This window comes from Oreochromis niloticus, linkage group LG1 (assembly GCF_001858045.2).
Source record: "Oreochromis niloticus isolate F11D_XX linkage group LG1, O_niloticus_UMD_NMBU, whole genome shotgun sequence".
In the NCBI taxonomy this organism is placed as follows: domain Eukaryota; kingdom Metazoa; phylum Chordata; class Actinopteri; order Cichliformes; family Cichlidae; genus Oreochromis; species Oreochromis niloticus.
Window position 1 is genome coordinate 14166125 of NC_031965.2, and position 21341 is coordinate 14187465.

The following is a 21341-nucleotide window of genomic DNA, read 5'->3' on the forward strand; positions in this document are numbered from 1 at the left end:
AGCTGTGGGCAAAAGATGAGAAAGTACCCCATCTGCATGAAGTGATGAACAAAATATATGCTTAGGACATAGCATTTTTCATGTCCCAAGCATAAAAATGCTATGTCCCAAGCATTTTTATGCTTAGGACATAGCATTTTTCATGTCCCAAGCAGGAGAATTTAACGTGATAATACACACTGTGAATGAAGACTTCCTGGTCCTGGTTCTTCTTGGTACCTGGCAAACATGTTAAATTACTCTGCAGCGTACATCGGACTCTCTTGAAGCATTTGCACGGATGAAACATGACATAATCAGAATCTTTGCTTATAAGTAGAGACTGCCAAGGCACTCTTACCCTGCTGACATGCTGTGCCACTGCTTAGAGCAGTGTTTCCCAACCTTTTGGAGCCATGGCACATATTTCATATTAGAAAAATCAAAAGGCACACCACCAAACCAAAATGTCACAAAAAGCAAATTGATAACTTTTCCCCACGCACCAGGTATAGTGGAATTGGCTCGGTTTGTCCCCGTATACCTTTTTTGCTTTCTTCTGAGTGACCACTATGCTAGGACCTTCATCTGGGTCGGAGTTTTCTCCAGGATCCAGCTCAGACCGACTACTTTTTCTTTTCAAATGTTTATCTATTGCTATTAGGTTTTGTCTCACAGCATGACTATTATGTAATTTCTTCTTTATCTTCTTCTTTTTTACTGGCAGTTGGCAACCCATTTAATTAGAGCAGGTAGTTGTACTGCCCTCTAACGGAAAAGAATGTAATTGTTCTACCTGTTACTCACGCTGATTGCTTAAAGTACTAACCAGGTGGAACCAGATAATCTTCCACGGCACACCTATGTGCCACGGCACAGTAGTTGGGATACACTGACTTAGAGGTTAAAATGAATGTATTAAAGGGCGTTTCTAGAAAGAAAACCCGATGCTGTCTCCAGGAAACCTCAAGCTTGTTTCCTAACGAAGCAATGAGACAATTCAGTACTGCACAAGAACTTCACTTCAAAACAGCTTTCTTTGTGTCCTTGAGCAGCTGCTGAGACAACAGCTCAATAACTGCACTTGAAAAAAGGTTGTTCATTCACAACCCCAATGCAAACTGACAGCTTAATCAATTTTGCAAAGAATGAGGTGATTGCACATGTGCTATGTGTTAGAGGCCTGTCCTCACAGACTTGAGACTGAAACTGCTGCATCTACTGAATGCTGGTTTGGGGAAAGTGAATTTAACTGCAAAAAAACAAAAACAAAACTATTGTGTATTTTATATTTGTCTTTCATTTAGATCACTTTGTAGAAATTTACCTTTGACATCCATTTTTCCCTTGTTGATGACTGTCATGAATAAACATCTCCATTTGTGTGGTATTTGACATACTGTCTGTTATCTGACGTACTATATATGTGCATCCAGATAACCTCCATCATGTCTAATAGTGTTGAAATTAATCAGGCAGAAAACAAACAAAACGTCTCATTTGTAAATGTGGTTATTTATGTGTTACTGTTGTTGTTCAGCAGATGTATTGATTTTCAGTCGTGTACACCAGTTTTGTCTCCTACATGTTTTAGCCAGCGTCAGAATTGATTTTGGACTCATCACAAAGAGGCAAAATGACAAGATGTTTGAATGTCATTGCGTCTCACAGTTCAGGGAGATGAATTCATAAAACAACTGCTCCAGCCTCAGAAAGGTCAGTTCAGCTGCAAAGCTACACAGAGTTTTGTCTCCCCCTTGCTGCAGAATTTGAGCGATGACTATTTCTTCACTCATCTGTTTTAATTGCAGAGAAACGTCATTGGAAACAGCTATTTTTGCACTTTTACAAGCAATCATGAATTCACTAATTTTTTACTGAATTCAAATTTGTGTAAAATCCATTAATTCTTACTTCTCGAAAATATGAAATGGATATGAGATAAGTGTAGAAATTTCAGATCATGATGAACTTAATGCTACAACACTGAAACAATGACAGCGATGATTTCATTTCGACTAAAATGATGTGAATATTTTGTGTGACATTATTACGTATTATTTTATCTGAAATTTTTGCAGAGTTATTGAACTGATTTAAACTTGTATCTTCTGTTCTTCCAATCCTGTCCAACATTTTGGGCACAACGACCACTTTTGTAAAAGTAGATTGAATATGTAAGTATTCATTGTAGCAATGCAGAACTACAGTATTCTATATACATACTCATTTCAATTATACTTAACATTAACTTTTAAACTCAAATAAAATTTATAACAAAACTAAATTTAGGGTCTAAGGAGAAAAAAATGTGTTAGCTGGTCAGAAACAGGTGCACTGTAAAATCTAATTTTATTCCCAGAACTTAATTCGTTGCCTTGAAAAATTAAGTACAATTTGCCTAAGGTGACTAAGTTAGATCAACTTATTCATTCTAGGGATGTCAATTTATTCACTCTCTTATCTTACCTGAAGCTCAAGGTGTTCAGCTATATATAAGACTCACATCACCGGCCAAAAGAAAGGATTGGCGCTACATCATTGACTCCCTGAGGTGAGCAAAGTGAAAATAACAAAATCTATTAAGTGTTGCTGTTTAAAAGGGGTGATACAGTGCATTAAGATGTTTGGAAATAATCTGTAATTTTGTTACAGTGCAGCACATTGTTGAACAGAGAAAGGTCTTTGCTTCTGCATGAATTATCTTTCTTTCAGAGAGTCGGAGCATCACAGTATTTCTTCATTTCTTTAACCTTTTCATTAATTTACTGGGTCCGATACAGTACAGAGGTGCGCAGTAGACAATGTGATCTTTTAAAAGTCAAGTCACATTTTAAAGAAAATTGTTCACTGGCTTTGTGTCACTGATCGATCAGGTAACTATCAGGTAAGAATGTACTTGGAATACAAAATGTGTCACTCTTTTGTTACAGGAGGACTAAAGAAGTGAGTTCATCAATTCTGAATTTTACTGATTTTACTGACACGGTTCATGTTAAAGGATACTGACATCAAGTCAGACAAAAAGGAAACATGATGACATTTGACAGTTTTCACATGTGCTTGTCTTTTAACACCTAACTCTAACAAGGTGGCCAGCCACATAGATCGATACAGATTTCAGTGAACGGATGTCACACCTACACAAACGCAGACCTTGAAGCTGAGTGAAAAGTGTGACGAGTTCAGGAGAACTCAAAGTGTTCTTCAGGGTCTGTTCATAAATCGACGCTCTTAAAACAAAAGAAGAAGAGGAAGATGAAAAATGAAAAGGAAATGAGTGAGTTGAATGAGTTGTCACTAGATAGAGTACTGCGCAAAGGTCCTGAGTCACCCCTCAATTTTTTTCCCGTATTGCTGACGTACATTTTTGTTTTATAGATCGCTGTATACACTCAGTGTTGTACCTCTCTCCTGACCTCCTCATTAAACATTTCAAATCTGGATTCAACACTACATCAGACCTGTTACCACTGATACTCAGATGAGACTTCAGTAAAGAGTAGATGAATCAGCAGATGTATCTCTCCTGTGTCAGGTCTTTTCCTGTTTCTTAAGGACATGACTTTCAGACACTGTTCATATGCTGCAGATAGTTTTTCAGGTCTTACACTTCTTCTTTTCCCCTCCATTTGTCCTATTTCCTCAAAGTTTTTATGAACATGCTGCAAACTATGATGGGATATGCCAAGTCTTCAGCTAATAGGACTTAGATGCCTTTTTATGCTTGAATAATTCATAGGTCGACGTTAAGTGACTTAAGAAACAAACAACAAAACCTTCGGTCATATACAATGACCGGAATTAAAATGAGTGAAAAATCAGCCAATGTTGAAGAAAAACTTCGAAAGACTCTCCCAAAGCCTAGAGAACGATTGCTCAGGATTATTTTTTAAAAAGCTGCAAGAAAGTGTGACTCTTTGAGAGCAAAATATAAAGCCATGAGAGGGGGTTTTAGACTTTTGCACAGGCATGTATGAGGACGACAGATGTGACCGTGCAGATGACGAAAAGAGCTTTCAGAGGTGGTTAATTTGCCAAAATAAACTTTTCACTAAACTATTATAAACTGTTTATTAAAGCATGTCTCATTGTGGTCAGCATCTTGGGAGAGCCGTGCACACTAAAACACTAAGATTCATATTTTCAGGCTTGAAAAAACCATGTGGAAATTTAACTGCAGTTAGATTTTTTTAAGCTTGTAAACCCAGTTTTTCCACATTCAGTTAGAACAGGAGTGAGAGCAGGTGGTTGAATTACAGTTAAAATTTGTACCCAGTTAATTGAATTGAAACTTAAATTTAACCAGAGCGCAGCGGTAACTAAAAAATGAACAGAAATCATTTTGATGGTGAAGAAAACTCCTTTTAAGACTGCACAGCTCATTAAGATGCAGGATGTTCTGCAGGATTTAGATGTACATTTCCAGATGAACAATCAACAGAAACGAAGCAAACAGAGAGTAAAAAGTGCAGAACCCCCCCCCAAAAAACAGGAACAGCTCACGGCCCAGACCATGCCTCCTTATCTGCCAAACATGGTGGTCTATTTACCCTTTGGAAACATTGTATACAGCTGCAAATGGAACAGACACGCTGGAATTTATTGATAATTTCACTGCTTACAGAACCAGCAAGTCAAACAGCAGCAGAGGAGCAGGAGGATATGCTGGGAGGACATCTCACCATTTGGCAGAACAACAATTATAAACATTTAACATACAACAAATAACCCGAGAGCTTTTTAGGTGAGCCTCCAGATCGTAAATGAAAGTGTGTGTCCAGATTTGGCCTTAATCTGACTTCCTCCATTATTTAACTGTTAAAGTTAATAACCTATCCTATTTACATTTGAGACTCTTCACCGAATGAGCCTGACGGTACAGATGACATGTTAAGTAGGGGGTTAAGACCATGCAGGACAGAAATTTGGCAAAGTGCTCAAACCACAATTAAACAAACACTACCCAAACTGAATTATGCACGCACTTATTACAGCTACAGGCATCATCTTCTCCCACTGTGAAACACCAAATTAGGACATTGGGATGTGACATGCTGATGGTAAATCTAATTATGTGACAGTACAGAGTAATCATGGCCAGTGAGCACACCGGTGTAGAAAATATGTGGCATATACAAAGTCAACAGGACTAAGGGCTCTGGTTTTGAATGAGTTTTATCCTATTGTAAGAGAAAAGTGATCGATACACGACAGTCTGACAAATTACATGACATTTTCGAAATTTAATTTGCCCAAAAAATGCATTTAAATGCAAAATTACACAACAAAAATATCGCTGTGGATTGTGCTGCCAAATACCACAGGTGTGGATTTACATTCACTGTTTACTGCTCACGATGCCAAGTGAGGCATTTTCCTACAGAGGACAGTTGATATTTAAAATACATTTCTGAGGGTGAGCATCACAGCTGTATTTGGTTTTGTGCAAAGTTTTACATATAAATCAATGGGGCTGCATACAGATTACATAGGATAAGCTTATTTTTTAAAAACAAAATAATAGCAAATGCATACAATACTGTTTAATGCGTCAACGTTTCAATAGTTGTTTTCCCGTTTGTGGTACAGTGGTTAGAATATGTAGCTAACACACAAAAGATCCCTGGTTCAAATCAGGAGGAGACACAAACAACCTCGGGGAGTCACAAGCTAGTATGCTTCTACTACCAGACTCAAGCCTGGATAAATGGTCTGCTTCATTCCCTTTGGGAATTAAAGCTTGAGATATTTCTCAAGAAGCAGACCATTTATTCAGGCTTGAGGTATTTCTCACCCTCTTGTGGTATTTTCCTTTGGGAAATAAGGCAGAAGACAAAAGTACCAGATATATCCAATTACACAGTGCTGGTGTTGTTTCTAATTCATCATATTAATTAAAATGATTGGCCAACTAATCAGTCATGTTGCTGATGACAACATGAGACAAGGGAAATAAGAGAGAGAGAGAGAAAAAACTCTTTTGTTCCTCTCCTCTATATAAAAAAGCAAGTCCACTAAGTCTGTAGGAAATGAAAAGGTCACATTTTCACCAGGGACCGTTTCTTTGTCATTAAAAGAACAGGATACTGTTGAATTATTAGTTCAAGACTCGCTTTTCTTGAATTCTGGTGTCAAATAGAAATTTAAGCTAACTTTGCCCGGGTATTCTCCTTTTCAGTTTTTCATTTCCACCGTCACCAAGTGTTTGCTCACAGGAGGTAAACTGATTGTTGGGGTTTTCCTTCTAGTATTGCAGGGTCGTTACCCAGCAATGTAAAACGCTTTGAGATGTTGTACTGTTGTGATTTGGCCCTGTAAAAATCAAACTGAGTTGCACTGAATAACTGTTCACTTCCTATAACAGTTATAGAAACCATTAATATATTGTGTAAATTTCTTATTTAAGGAAAATGATTATCCTACGGTGGCCCTGAGAGGCCAAGCGGACTGCAACTTAAGAAAACACCAGCAATAAGAAAAACGCTGCAAAAACACACAAAACACAACGGAAATAAGAAAAAACAGATTTCCAAAAGCACAAGGGAAGTGTTTCTGGGGAGACAATAACCTGATGGACCAGTTGCAGGAACCAAAATATGCTAAGAATTGTGCTGGGAGACACTTAAAAGAAGTGGAGGATCTATTGGTTTTGTGAGGAAAGAAAAGATGACAGGTAAGTGTGTTAGCCTAACTATTAGCCTGAAAATCCATCATCAGTATTAAATGAATTATGATAAAACACGCCTACCATGTTTTGGGTTCCTGCAACTGGTCCGTTGGGTTATTGTCTCCCCAGAAACACTTTCCTTGTGTTTTTTCCTATTTCTGTTTTCGTTTTTTCTGTTTCCGTTGTCGCGTTTCCTTTTTCTGTTTTCGTTTTTCCTATTTCCGTTGTGTTTTGTGTGCTTTTGCAGCATTTTTCTTATTGCTGGTGTTTTCTTAAGTTGCAGTCCATTTGGCCTCTCAGGGCCACCATATTATCCAGCCAAATAGCTGCTTTTTAAAATGGACTCACAATAAGACAGTTAACAAAGACAAATATTACACACCGCAAAAGATTCAAGAACATCAACAAAAGATTGATTGAATTGACTGTCTAGATGTGTAATGTTTTTTGAGAAGACATCACTATTTGGGCTTACTGTATCATGTGGAGAACTGAAGCTACAAGAAAACCACACAAACATATGTTACATGCATGATGCAGTTCACTTTCACGCTCACACACAGTCCTCCTGACCGAGCTGCCTACCATTAATGACGGTCATACTCGCCATAGAGTGATTTAAGCTGCGGACAGAAGTCACACGTGTACTGTAATGTATCGGGCTCTGTGAGTGTTTGATGATGATGCGACAGCAACAGCACAGGTGCTGGTTGAACTGCTTCTTGAAGGAGTTGCTCAGCAGATAGAGGGCAAAGGGGTTCAGGCAGGAGTTGGTGAAGGCCAGGATACGAGCTACAACGCTGCAGACGAAATGAAGCAACGAGGTGTCCACCTGGCAGGCGAGAAGGAGATTAAAAGATTAGATTTGAGATATCAAAAAATATTTTTTTAAAAACCTAAATTCATCTGACTTGCCTCTTTTTAAAAAGATCTACTTTATGTGAGCCAACAGATTTCTCATACACTCCAAAACAAAATTTCTATTTAAATAGCATATTTAAAATCAAGCGCTGACGGCATTTTCAGATCAGGGATAGAACCAAAATTAATAAATCAATTGATAAATCAGATAATTTTGTGCAGAATAGATTTTTTTTTTAAAGTTGAGATATGTTCCACTTACAATACACAAAAAGACAGAAACAAATTTGATTTGCACTGTTACAACTCATCCACCTAACACACAGTGTGTTAGGTGGATGAGTTGTAACAGTGCAAATACTGCAATAGCTACACCCTTTTGCACATGCTCTTCTTTCTTATTCAGATATTTATTAGTAAGTGACATATATATATGCATATATTGCATATATTGTGCTATTTTTTACTTCTTGTATTGTCTGTTTCTGTTACTGGTTGTACTGGAGCACTGTAACCAACATAATTTCCCCTAGGGATCAATAAAGTATTCTGATTCTGATAAAAAAAATAAATAAATAAAAAATTTGCCTACCTGGGAGTAGTGATAGGAGCGGTATAAGTATATAACGTGACTGGGTAGCCAGCATAGTGCAAACAGACCAACAAACACCAGCACTGTCTTGGCCAAGCGTTTTCTTGATTCAATCTGCTGATCACATACAAAAAACAAAATGTAAGATTAATTCAAATTTTGAGGACCATTACAAACGTTTACAGGGGAAATATATGGTACATTTTAAAAGACTACAAACATGGTGGAAATACATTTTTTTCCAGTATGGAGAATTATTCCCCTAATTTTTTGTTTTGACTGTTTTTGTTTCCTTGGTAGCGTAATAAAGACAACAGACAAGCAACAATCGTTTTTAAGTTGTCAGTAAATTTCATGTCATAAGAATAACCCAAAGTGATCTATAGCTTGCCAAGTTACAAACTTAACACTAGCCTGTCGTCTTGCATGCACATTTCCCTCCACTGGCAGGTTGCAGGTGCTCCTCATCAGGCTCTGAGCGATGAAACTGTAGTACACAGATATGACCAGCAGCGGTATTATGTAGAAAATGAGGAAAGAGGCCATGGAGTGAATCTGAGGGTGCAGTTCAACTCCATGGGGATAAGGAGCACAGGTAACAAAACTCTCATTAGTGGAGGTGATGTTGAAGGTGTGGAGGTCAGAGAACACAGCCTCAGGTATAGCCAGGATCAGGGACAAGACCCAGATAAGCAATGCTTGCAGGAAAATGCTGGTAGTGGAGGTTGATGTCTGAACATCCAAGGGTCTTACAATGGCCCTGTACCTAAAAGACACAGACAGAGGTAAATTAAACACACACACACACGCACTCACAGTTAGACAAAGAGATAGTAATAATAGTGACTGACTCAGACCAGTTTGGAATCTACAGCTTCTGTTGTTTTCAAAGGTGTGTTCCTGCCCCATTAACAGTCTGGAGCTGGGAGAACTCAGAGGTCAGCAGCTTTTTTTCTTTGCATATTTGCATACTGTGAATGAATCTCTGGTCTTTGACTGTTTATGTTCTCAATGGTTTGAGACACCTGCTTCAGATGTTACCAGTACATTCGATGGGCATTATCATAATCAGCACCATAGATATCAGCCTGCTCTTGCACACAAGTGCAGATGTAACATTAACAAGTAAGGAAACAAATTACTCTGTGATTTATCGTCTTTAAAGCTGAGGTTTCTCTTTCTGAAAAATGCAGTGTGAACAAATTTTCTATGTAAAATCCTTTAACATTCTTTATTTGGAGACGAGTGGAGAAAAGATGTCTAGGAAATGTGCAGCAAAATGAATTGATTGTCCTCGCATACTTACATTCAAACATTTAAACAATCGTGTTTCTTGTCAAAGATACGTTTAAGGTATTTTTTTTCTACTCTCAGGGTTAGGATTGCATTATAGGCTATTCAGATAACAAACTCTTGAAGCGCAGGATGCACAGGAACACTACAGGTGCAGCATTTATGTTTTTCACCAAAAGCCGAAGCATTGAACATTTTTTAATTGCTTTAACGAAGCTGTACCAGTGACTGTGTTATATATTTAAATAGCAATAGTTGCCTAATTCTAACTAATACATTTATACAAAATAATTGTGATTGTGTAGCTATTGATTGCATTTATAGCTTTACACGTGGCAACAGACCACACTGTTAGACATTTTATTGTATTTTTACAGTAACTTACAGGCAACACTATTGCCAGTAAGTTACTGTAATTACTGATCTACAGTATCTTTACTGTTGTGATGTTTTACAGTTCAACCACTTTACTGTAAACATATATTACAGTATAACAGCTTTACTGTAAATGTTGTTTGTGGTAATGCAGCTTTACTGTAAACGTGGTTTACAGTTAGAAAGACTTACCGTGATTAAGTTTTATAGTATCACTGTACTGCAAATGTGGTTTATAGTATAACACTGTAATTGTGTACAGTATAATTTGTTTAGACTGTAATTGTGTTTTACAGCATATAAAATAATATTAACATTCATATTCAATATAAGAACATTTACAAAAAACAATATAATTCAATAAAGTAGTCTCAGAATAGTGAATTAAACCAACATTTATTGTTGATAATTTTTTTTTAACAAGAAAAACATTTTTCAACTGATTAAAAACAATGTCAATAACCAAAATAAATAGAAGCGTACATGAAAACTACACAGTCCTTCACCTTTCTGTGTTTGATTTTTTTAAGGAAAACAGTTTTTCATTCCACTAAAAACAGGACAAACCCACCAGCATGAACATTAAACAAACTATTACAATTGTAAAACAAAAATCATTTACAAAATGTAATAATTATCAGTGGGTCCCAGGAAATAGAATGTGACATGGGATTTAGATTTCCGTTACCAGGATGGTTGGGTTCAGCGTAGTCTTTATCACCACCTGTCAAAGACACATCATCAATATTCATGTTTGCTCAGGTTATTCACTTGTTCACATCTGTCTGAGATCATTCATACTGTTGTATGGATGTGTGTACAGTATTTATATAATTATCAGCTATGTAAAAGATATTATCATCTCTGTATTCTTACCTAGTTGGAAGTCCTCCATTCAAACTCAGAGAGCCGCTGGAGGAAGGTGGTGATCCGAGGGCTGATGCTTGTAACCTTCCTCTTTACGACACGACCTGTCTTGCGGCTTGTACCAAGTTTTGCAGGGCATTTTGTTCCCATGTCTGGATTGATCCTCACAAAGAACCTTTTAACGGAAAAAAGGCTGCTTTAATTTCAAAATTAAAACATACATTACAGCAATCACCTATATGTTTCTGCAACTGTAGTCAAGCTATCACATATATTTCATTCTTAAATGGTGTAAGCTTTAATGGTGTAAAGTATTTACCTCTGTATCATCTCCAGTGTGATGGACGCTGACTCCTGATACTCAAGGTTGAAAACGTAGTATGACGCAAAGAAGACAGCAAGGGTGCTGGCAAAGTCATGCATCTGCTCAGGCTCATAAAATACCTTGCCCTCCAAACTGATCATCCAGCGGCTTGCAGACATGAAATTATTCCCTAAAAACAGACAAGAGTCCAATAAGACAATGTGCTCACCCTTACAAATAAGGTTTCCACAAGAATGCTGGATAGCAGGCCTCACACTGTACAAAAATAGAATCCACACGGTTTGCTGCTATTTCTCTTATTATTTATTATGTAATGAAAATTATGATCAATTACAGGAAAAAACTGCCTAATGTTTTGGCATTTTGGCCTGTGCTGAAATGTTAAGGCTGTTTTTTCCTGTTGGTCATTGTGTATAATAAATAATAAGAGAAACAGCAGCAAACTGTGTGTATTCTATTTTTATACAATATAAAACAGACAAACCCCTGTTAAGTAAGTTGTTGTGGGTACAAATACCACAATAATTACATAGATTTTTTACAAAAATATTACAAGAGGATTGAAACTATTTACTTACCAAGCGCTATTACCCTTGGTGTGATGGGTAAGGTCATCTCTCTCTCAACAGACATCTTGGTGGAAAAAGCCTTTAAAACACAAAAGGAACTGATTTGAATGATGATACCCAAAATCATTGAAATATTTTTCCTTTGTTTATGTTGACAGTATTGAGAGTGCATGTGTAAAATTTTAAATATAATTACGTCAGCCAAGATGAAGATTGAGTCCTCTTTTTCTTGGAAGTACTTCATCAGAAGAAGGATGGCTGCTGTGGCGATCTGGTTGTGGTTCAGCTTTGCACTGTCGCACTCACGTAGCAGATGTTCAATCTCCTTGTTACACTGAAGTCTCTGGCTTTGATCCTCTAGATGATCACATGGAGTTGGAGTCAGATTCTCCTCAGAAGGCTGAGTACAGTCTATATTTTCGGGGAGAGTTGACACCTGAGTTGTTATCACCGGCTTATGTTTCCTGGATAAATGTGTGGCAAAAGATGAGCGCACTCTGAAATGTTTGTGGCAGTCATCATAAGGACAGACAACTTTCTTGCCATCTATAATATGAAATCTCAAGTGAGTGCATAATGCTGAAAAATTCTCTGCCACATAGAAACATGCCTCAACTCCACAAGCAAGATTTCCTTTAAAATGGGTGTGTTTAGTCTGAGCCCTGCGATAGCGGTGGTTCCTGTGCATATGGGATCTGAATGCAGAAAATGTTCGATAGGAAGAAGGACATTGCTCTATTCCACATGTGAATCGATAATTAGCTGTGTGCTGATGTTTCTTCGTATGATAACAAAATTGTCTTAATTCTGAACTACAAACACCACAAAATTTACACCTGTACATGGCTGCATGTGTCTGAATTTGACTTAACTTTTAATTTGCAAAGAGCATGGCAACAACACAACAGTGACTGAAAAACATCTCAATCTATTATCTGTTTGTTCTATTATTAAAGAAGGGATCTACATTGCTTGGGTTGTATCAAAAAATGGGAAAAAGTTAAAAGAAAAACTATCTATAGATCAATGTTATTAACTTAAACCATGCAGACCCTGAAACACTGGAGGAAAAATTTTGGAGGGTCTGTCAAGCTGACGTTAAACCCCTTAACAATGGCACTGCAACTAACTGCGACTAATTTACAGACCACTACACTGTCTTGCTTTTTAAATGGAACCTATGAAACAATAAACCACAGTTGAGATTAGAGCAGGCTAACCTGCATGAGAAACTTCAAAACTGGGTTAGATTGTTTTAGCAGTCTTTAAATTTCCCAAAAAATGTTGTCTACCTTTATTCTCACTAAATATGTCTTTTTACCTGCTGTTTTGTCTTGTCTCTCAAAGAACTGAGGCTACATCACACTGTCAGTGCGGCCAGCAAGGGCAGGAGGACAGCAATGCACCACACTGGGCGGGAAAAGACAGAGAGACAATTGTTAATTTAATGTTGCATTTATTTAACCCTTGAAAAATATATTTACATAAGTAAATAAAAGAAAAAAAACACACAACCCATCTTTTCCAGAATAATTCAACTAATTGCTCTTTTGACCAACCTAACACAGACGTTACATGGTTTTCCTATGAAAAAGACCCTGGAAGACGTTGTATTAAAGGAAAAAAAACATGCTCCCCTTCCCACTTAAAAAAATAATAAATATTAAACTTAGGTTCAAGGTTCAAGGTTCTTTATTTGTCACATGCATAGTTATACAAGTATAACACAGTGAAATGTATCCTGACACGCTCCTTGACATGTGCAAAAACGGGGGGGGGTGTAGAGGAATAACATTATAAATATATATAGTATATACATTGGGTGAATGTGCAGTAGAAGCAGCAAGCAATGTGGTTGGAGTTCCTCGCGCCACCAACCTAATGTTATATTAACTTTTTAATGTTGTGTACTGCAGCTCACACAAAATTAAATAAAGCAGGCTAACCTACATGAGCAAGCTCAAAACTGGATAAGATTGTTTTAGCAGTCTCTAAATTTCCAAAAAAAAAGTTGTCTTTCTTTATTCTCATTAAATGTGTATTTTTACCTGCTGCTTTGTCTTGTCTTTCAAAGAGCTGAAGCTAAATGTCCCACTGTTAGCGTGGCCAGCTTCTCAATAGTCATAGAACAGAAGCGCAGGAGGACAATGCACCACACTCGGCGGGAAAAAGACAAAGACTGTCGTTGCGCCTGTGTTCCTCGCCCCTCCCATGGAAAATATATATCTAAATATATATTTAAATAAGAAAAGAAAAAAAACACACACAACCTATTTTTCCAGAATAATTCAGCTAATGTGCTATTTCGACCAAGCTAACACCGATTTTAAGCCCCCCCCCACACACACACACACACACACACACACACACAAAAAATATATATGCTCTTAAAAATTAATAAACGAGTATGTTAGGTAGGAGAGTCCTTTGCATTACCTTATGACGTCCCGTTTGCAGTTTCCACACAGAGGTCCAACAATAACGAGGTGCAAAATCTTTTGTCCTCTCGAGCATATCGTAACGAAGAGTTAACAAAGTTGGCCTGTCTTTCCTCTCCTGTCAATCACTGGATCACAGGTCATGTCAGTCAGGATATGGAGTGGTGGTTGGTAGAGGTAGGTAGGTGGGCGGGGCCAGCATGCATTCAGTGTGTGTTTCACTAAGTTAGGTTGACTAGTTCCCAGAAGAGTTCTGTACATGTTGCACGTTCAGTAAATGAGCAATTCAGTTACTGCTCGACTGAGAAGCCTCCGCCAAATTATTACAATATTCTCCACTGACTGAAGTTCGCCTTTCTGCGTCTTTTTTAAATAACTTTATTCACTACTTGTCACAAGTACAAAATTACACAAAAACAGACAGCAGCAACAACCTAAGTGAAATCCAACAACAGAATAGTGGCAAGTAAAAAAATTAACAAAAGGAAGTGTGAATCTTGTTCAGGGTTAATCAGAGATAAGTGATGGAGATGCAGCAATGTGAATTCTGCCTTTTTTATTTGTAGTTAACCTTATAGTCTTTACATATGAATGGAAGTCAATTAAGAAAACACAGAATTTTGGGAGAGATTTGGAGAACCTTGCTTTATAAAATTTCCCTACAAGGAGGCCTTTCTGCATTCTTTTCCCTCTCCCCAGGAGCAGCTGTCACTTGAATTGATCTCTATGGCAATGCAGTGGCAAGCACACATTTGCAGCAGCTGTGCATGTGCATACAACTGCATGCAGCAGATTAGATGATCAGAATTCTTGAACCTTACACACAGGCAAGTCCCCTAAAAAGTCAAAACCATAATACATTCACTGGTATCATACTGACAAATGGCACTAGGTTGGAGGAAATTCTGGAAATGGTTGGCAGTGAAAGAGTTAAAATGTAATGCACTATTGCAACCAACCACTGAAAGAGTAAAAATACACAAACAGTATGATGAACCATTCAAATCACATAATACAGTAGCACTACTGCTAATGTGTTAACGGTAGGTATAACTACTACCGCAATTTTAAAAAATACAGTAAGTTACTGTAAATAACCTTAATATACCCATAATGCAAAGCAAATTACAGTAATTAACTGTAGAAATGTTTTCAGGTAAGTTACTGGGCATTTTGTGGTATTTTACTGTGAAAAATACAGCAAAGGTTAACAGTGCAGAGCAGAAGCTCTGTCATGCGTAATTTTCCGAGGATCGATACACAGGTAAATGTCTACTTAGACATTAAGTTTTTACGTCCTGTGGTTTCAATAGAAGAGATACGGTCGTTTAACTTCTTTATGGATGCTCCTTAAAGTTATCTTGAGTTATGCTGAGGTACACTGGTAATAACAACTAAAACCTACCTGTCAGCGGACAGGGCTGTGAGAGTGAACACAGAAACCCCAACCGAGGTGAGCTGGATGAAGGGGATGACTTTACAGCCCAGTCTGCCGAACAGCCACTCCTCTGACAGGTAGCGGCTGGCATCCACCGGAGCGCAGGTCACCAGCAGTAAAACATCCCCGAGCGCAAGACTCGACATGAAGAGATTCGGTACATTTCGGACGGATTTGGCAGAGCAAAACGTCTTGATGAGTGTGATGTTGCCGACTAGCCCCAACACAATGATTACACCGTAAACAGAAGCGATGGCTACACCGGTGTACAACATCGTCTGTGCCGGGGTTGAAGGAGAAATGAGGCTGCGCGACGCGTTTGTATGCTGATGCTCCATCTCCCCCACCGTCAAACCAACTGACTGCTCCAGAGATAATTTGGGATAAATGTTTAAACTCTGAGATATGACAACACGTCCTTTCAGGGTTTCCAAAAATAAAACAACTGGAGACGTTATCGTGATATTTTGATGATGTGTGCAAGTCTCAAGCGGCCACCCGGTGCGCTTAGTGGAACTCAAAATGCACCAATAAAGAGCAATCAATAAGTGTGTCAGTGGTATTTGATTTTAGAGAGAAAGCCTGAAAATGACACACACAAAAGGAGCAAAAAATCTATTGTTTCACAGTTCTCTAAAGGTGGATTAAAATGGAAAGACGTTTTATAATTTTATAACTTTCATATATATATGTATATGGAGAGAGAGAGAGAGAGAGAGAGAGAGCATAGCTAGATAGATAGATAATGTTTTTGTATGTTTGTCACACTAAAATTATCTTCAAATAAATTTTGATACTAACAAAGAAAACACAAGTAGACACAAAATGCAGTTTCTAAAGGGAGCTGTTTATTATTACGGGGAAAAATTCTTCCCACCCACACCCCACCTCCTCCCTTATTATGACATGAATTAACTTTTGTGTATCACATCTTTGGAAAGCTGAGTTTAATTTCTTTAGCCACACCCAGGCCTGATTACTGCCACACCTGTTCAAACAAGAAAACATTAAATAGCACCTGCCTGAGAAAGTGGAGTTGACCAAAAGATCCTCAAAAACCAGACACTTGTCAGGAACAAATGAGAAACAAAGTAACTCAGATCTTTCCCTCTGGAAAAGGTTATAAAGTCATTTCTAAAGCTGTGGGACTCCAGGGAACCACAGTGAGAGCCATTATCCACACATGGAGAACACCTGGAACAGTGGTGGACCTTCCCATGACTGGATGGCCAAACAAAATTGCTCCATCAGCAACTCATCCAAGAGGTTTTTGACCTCAAGCTGAAGCGCACTTGGGTTCTGCAGAGAGACAATGATCCAAAACACACCAGCAAGGCCACCTCCGAATAGGTTAAGAAAATCAAAATGAAGATGTTGGAGTGGCCTAGTTAAAGTCCTGCCCTGAATCAGATTGAGATGCTGTAGCACGACCTTAAAAAGGTGGCTCATGCTCAAAAACAATGTGGCTGAATTACAACAATTCTACAAAGATGAGTGGGCCAAAATTCCCCCACAGCACTATAAAACACTGCCAAAACACTGCCAGTTATTGCAATCACTTGATTGCAGTTCTTGCTGCCAAGGGTGGCTCAACCATTTATTAGGTTTATGGGGAAATCATTTTTTCACACACTTACATGTAGGTTTGGATTTTTTTTCTCCCTAAACATTTTCATTTAGAAACTGTATTTTGTGTTTACTTGTGTTATCTTTGTCTAATATTTACGTTTTTCGTGATAATCAGAAACATTTAATTGTGACAAATATAGAAAAAAGGAAATCAGGAAGGGGGCAAACACTTTTTCCCACCACTGTGTGTATATATAGATAGATAGATCGAGAGAGAGGGAGAAATGTCATACAGCCAAAGATAACTGTTTGACAGGCATAAAAATGTATTTTGGTACCAACAAAAGGTTGGTTGAAAAACCTGACAACTCGACATGGTGTGCAGTCTGTGCTTAAAAAGAATGAAGAAACTGGACAAGTGGAGGAGAAAGGTGGCAGGTCTAAAAAAAGAAAACCCAGCATCGAGCTGCATCAGGCTGTTCAGTTGATTCATCCACTGTTCACGGAAGCCTCATCAGAAATGTCTGTGTCAGTTCTCAGTCATCCAGGTCATGGTAATCTAAAGAGCTTGGGAATCAGAACCATTCTTAAGAAAGGGACTGAAAATCAGTTGAATCATATGCATACATACATAGAAATGAGGCAAAAATAGAGTTTGTACAGTTCTAACAAGCTTGAAAGTCAATGTATGGTATGACCACCACTATCCTTCAGTGTAGCCTGAGCTCTATTAGGCAGGCTTTCTTGTAACTTCTTTAAGCAGATGTCGTGTGCTCACAGATTAGTTGCTTGGGTGATTTTTCCTGATCTCCTGGAGGCCTTAAATCTGACAATTACCCAGCAGGTTTCTGTAGAAAGTGATGTCTCAATGGACTCTCAGCTGCCACACCATAATGGAACTTCACGGGCATCAGAGAGAAAAACCAAAGCACACACTCAAGTAGAAAAAATGGTCTGTGAGAGACTGATTACTGCTGATCCACTGAAACATTTATTCAACACAGATTTCACAGAACAATAACAAAGAACCCAGCAAGCATCCGATGTGTCACTGATAAAGAACATATCTAATCTAATCCCTGGTTGTGTGTGTGTGTGTGTGTGTGTGTGTGTGTGTGTGTGTGTGTGTGTGTGTGTGTGTGTGTGTGTGTGTGTGTTTTACAGGGCTGTATTCTTTTCTCTCTGCTTTGCTTTTTGCCTTCTGCAAGGATGCATATTTGTGCATTTCTCTGTTTTGTGATGATGGATTGGAATGTGTGTATACACTTGGTCGCCTGCTGGGCACCAACTGGTTAGTTTTGAGATGTCTTAATTCATTAATTAATTAATTAATCAGCTACAATGCCTGGAGCTAACAATAGCCTCTTTTATATCTTACAGTCTTCATTTGTTTGCCAAGGGCAATCCTGGAAGACCCAGGGTGGATCTGAGTCACAACACTTTATCCACACTGAGCTGCCACTTGTTATGTTTTCCATTCGCCCTGGACCTGCCTCCACACACCATGTCCACAGTTCTCCAGTTGTATGACCGCTGTGGTATTGTTTCAAGCCTCCTGCAGGTCAGGGCCTTATTTTGCTCCAATAAAGACCTCGCCGACAAACATAGTTCTCTGATGCAACACGGGATAACTCTTGCACTAGTTTTGTGTCTGGCATGCAGTACTGTACACCTAGATGTCTCTGTACTTTTTTGAGAGCAGTGTTGTTGATTGTTGTTGCCTGTTTGATGTGTGTTGAGTTGTCTGTGTGATTTAAGGTTTTTTGTGCTTTTGCAGGTAATTGAAACCATTCCTCTTCAGCTACTGGAATTGCCTCTCTCCCTTCTGAGCCGCTTGCTCCTGTGTGATCCCCACCACTCGATTGACCACCTCACAAAAGCAGCTTCTTCCTTTTTCTCGCCATCCTGGGATGACCAGCTCCCTGCCTCCAGCCATCAGAGTCCTCCAACCAGGACTGCCAGCTCTCTGCTCCCCGAACTCCTGCAGCTGAAAATTCTGTGGGAAGCTGCTGTGGAGCTCCTCACTCTTTTATCTCAGATAGCCCGTTGTCCCTCCTGCCCCCTGCAACTTTATGTAGAAACCTCAGTGCTGCAGCATGCACTGGCCCACTCATATGAGCAGATCAGGGCTGCCACGTGTAGATTTTTAGGAAATTTGGATCCATTCAGGCCTCTCACACAATGTGCCCTCCAACCTGACATTTTCAAAGCCATGATAAACTGTCTTAATGATTCCTGCATGACTGTCCGGCAGGTGGCTTGCAGGGCGGTTGGGAACTGGTTGGGCTATGTTGCAGCTGGGCTACATATGGACAGACCCAGTGAGAAGGGGATATCTAGAGAGAGTTGGTGCATAGAAAATCAACAAAATAAACAGAGGTACTCAGATACTGAGGCAGCAAGTGATCTGGAAACAATAAGAGAGCAGAGAATGGAGGAGGAGGTGAAGAGGAGGTGGACACATGAAGCTAGGAGGACGGTGCCCATGCTGGTATCTCTAATCTGTGATCCTGATGCCCTCACACATCGTCACTGCTGCGCTGCCCTGGGAAACCTGCTAAATGTTGATGGAGCCGTATCCTTGTTACTGGAGGAAAATGTGCCCGGCCTACTTCTAAGAACTGCATGCACAGATTCCCATAGTGCAGTGAGAAAAGCTGCCATAGGATCTTTATACCTGTACAGCCAGCAGGATGCCATGCGTCAGGTAAGGAGCAGGTCACAGCAGGGCACATGCTCACATTACAATAAGACAATCTCTGTTTGGAGAATTTGATGCTTTTGAAATAGTCACATTTGACTTTTTAATTAGAAAAGCAGAAAACAGTTCACACCTCCTGGTATTGAATTTAAAGCTGTGCTCTTAGGCCCAGAGGCTGTTCTGTCCTTTAGATACATTTGTTCACTGTTTAATCTTTCACAAGTCAGTAACACACTTTGAAACACACATTTATTTATTTTATATTTTGTTTTTTCATTCATTTAAAGGTCCTGATGTCTCTTGCTGCCAGTAAGAAGCTTGTTCAGGCTTCACAACATGCTCTTCCACAGTGTGACTATCAGCGGCTCATTGGACAGCTGACTCCACCAGAAGAGTCAGCAGCTTAAAAACCTGCTCCCTGTTTAACTTTACAACAACATATTTGTCTGAAGCCATGTGTTAGAGAACGACGGTTTCCCTGTTTATGAATCAAAACAAAACAAAACTGTTTTTACTGTTTAACGTCTCAGTTCGTGACAGCAAGCTGTTTTAATTCCATGAGAAAAAGAAACGATGTAACTTCTTAAAAATCACGGTAGGTTTTCTTTTTCATAACAATAATTCAGTCTTTATAAAAGTGGCGAATGAGGAGTTTCATTAATTTCTGAGTTATGAGTATTTCTACAGGCATTTCTACTGTCGATTTTTGAAAAGCTTTTCTTTAGGTGTAGCGAATGTTACTGGTGGATTTTTAAAGGCACATTTTTCCATATGCAGATCAACATGTGAATTTAGAGGCTTTTGCATTTCAAAGCCCTTTGAGGTCTTCTAGAAGTCTGTGAATTTGGGCTAAATAAAGTAGAAAACAACAAAGCCGAATTTTGAAGGATTGGACGTCGAAAGCGTTTTTAATGCTTTTTATGATACATTTTGTATCGACTAAACCAGAAGAGATCGATACCCATGAAAGTTTTCAGTCCTCTCTGTGTAACTGTGTCTTTCAGCTGTCTGCTCAGCATGGCTGGGTGAGAAAAGAAGCTCTTGTCAGGGTCCTGAGAAAATTATTCCTAAAACCCTCAATTTTCTATATGAGAGAGACAGAGAGAGAAGATTTATGCAAAGGCATGCAGAGGAAGGCTGCACAATTGATACTAGTAACAATTTTTGCACACAATGAAAAAAAAAAAAGGTTTACATAAGGAAAAGTTGCGTGCTCCAAGTCTGTAATCTCCTCCCATGATACTGCAAATAACACGAGAAAAGAAGAAAAAAAACGTAGGTTTTCATTAATATCTCTATGTCTACACAATGTTTATGCTCGAAAGGAAGCAGGATGAAGTTTACACTTTTTCTGTTCCTACTCCCTTATTTCTAATTTCACTACTTACAAATCAATATTTGGAATTCAACATTATATGATCCATACATCTTTAAATATATACAAGTCTACACTCATATACAACACATAAAACATACACACATAAAACTATCTCAGCATGTAAACCAAAACAACAACAAACTACATTTTTACATAAACCAAGCACCCTGTGGTTTACACCTGCTCAATCTCTGAGCTTATTTTATATCTATGTGACTCTTAATCAACACTTTAAGCTTGGGTTAATCTGGCCTTGATCTATAAAAATGAGGACAAGGCTTCAATA

At 38.6% G+C, this 21341-nt stretch overlaps 2 protein-coding genes across 2 annotated transcripts; one reads left to right on the plus strand and one right to left on the minus strand.

Moving 5' to 3' along the window:
- Positions 1–6623: 6623 nt before the first annotated feature.
- LOC102079585 (uncharacterized) lies at positions 6624–20531 on the plus strand. The gene is made up of 4 exons (XM_025905264.1): positions 6624–6655; positions 18357–18537; positions 18754–19683; positions 19965–20531. Exons 2-4 carry the CDS (start codon positions 18481–18483, stop codon positions 20082–20084), a joined length of 1107 nt encoding a protein of 368 aa, XP_025761049.1. The 5' UTR covers positions 6624–6655; positions 18357–18480; the 3' UTR covers positions 20085–20531.
- On the minus strand, positions 6953–15760 carry grpr (gastrin-releasing peptide receptor). Its single transcript, XM_003445802.5, has 4 exons — positions 15375–15760; positions 8517–8868; positions 8103–8216; positions 6953–7481 (listed from the first exon to the last, which is right to left on the minus strand). Exons 1-4 carry the CDS (start codon positions 15743–15745, stop codon positions 7203–7205), a joined length of 1116 nt encoding a protein of 371 aa, XP_003445850.1. The 5' UTR covers positions 15746–15760; the 3' UTR covers positions 6953–7202.
- Positions 20532–21341: the final 810 nt, after the last annotated feature.

What these genes read in the sequence shown, in the direction of transcription:
- grpr (XM_003445802.5), bottom strand. Translation starts at nt 15,745, where the DNA reads ATGGAGCATCAGCATACAAACGCGTCGCGCAGCCTCATTTCTCCTTCA. An exon ending in ATGTGCATGCAAGACGACAG is followed by an intron (nt 8,217 to 8,516) that starts GCTAGTGTTAAG and finishes TGTGATCAGCAG; the next exon opens with ATTGAATCAAGAAAACGCTT. An exon ending in GCTCCTATCACTACTCCCAG is followed by an intron (nt 7,482 to 8,102) that starts GTAGGCAAATTT and finishes CTCGCCTGCCAG; the next exon opens with GTGGACACCTCGTTGCTTCA.
- LOC102079585 (XM_025905264.1), top strand. Translation starts at nt 18,481, where the DNA reads ATGTCCACAGTTCTCCAGTTGTATGACCGCTGTGGTATTGTTTCAAGC. An exon ending in TTGTTTCAAGCCTCCTGCAG is followed by an intron (nt 18,538 to 18,753) that starts GTCAGGGCCTTA and finishes GTGCTTTTGCAG; the next exon opens with GTAATTGAAACCATTCCTCT. An exon ending in AGCAGGATGCCATGCGTCAG is followed by an intron (nt 19,684 to 19,964) that starts GTAAGGAGCAGG and finishes ATTCATTTAAAG; the next exon opens with GTCCTGATGTCTCTTGCTGC.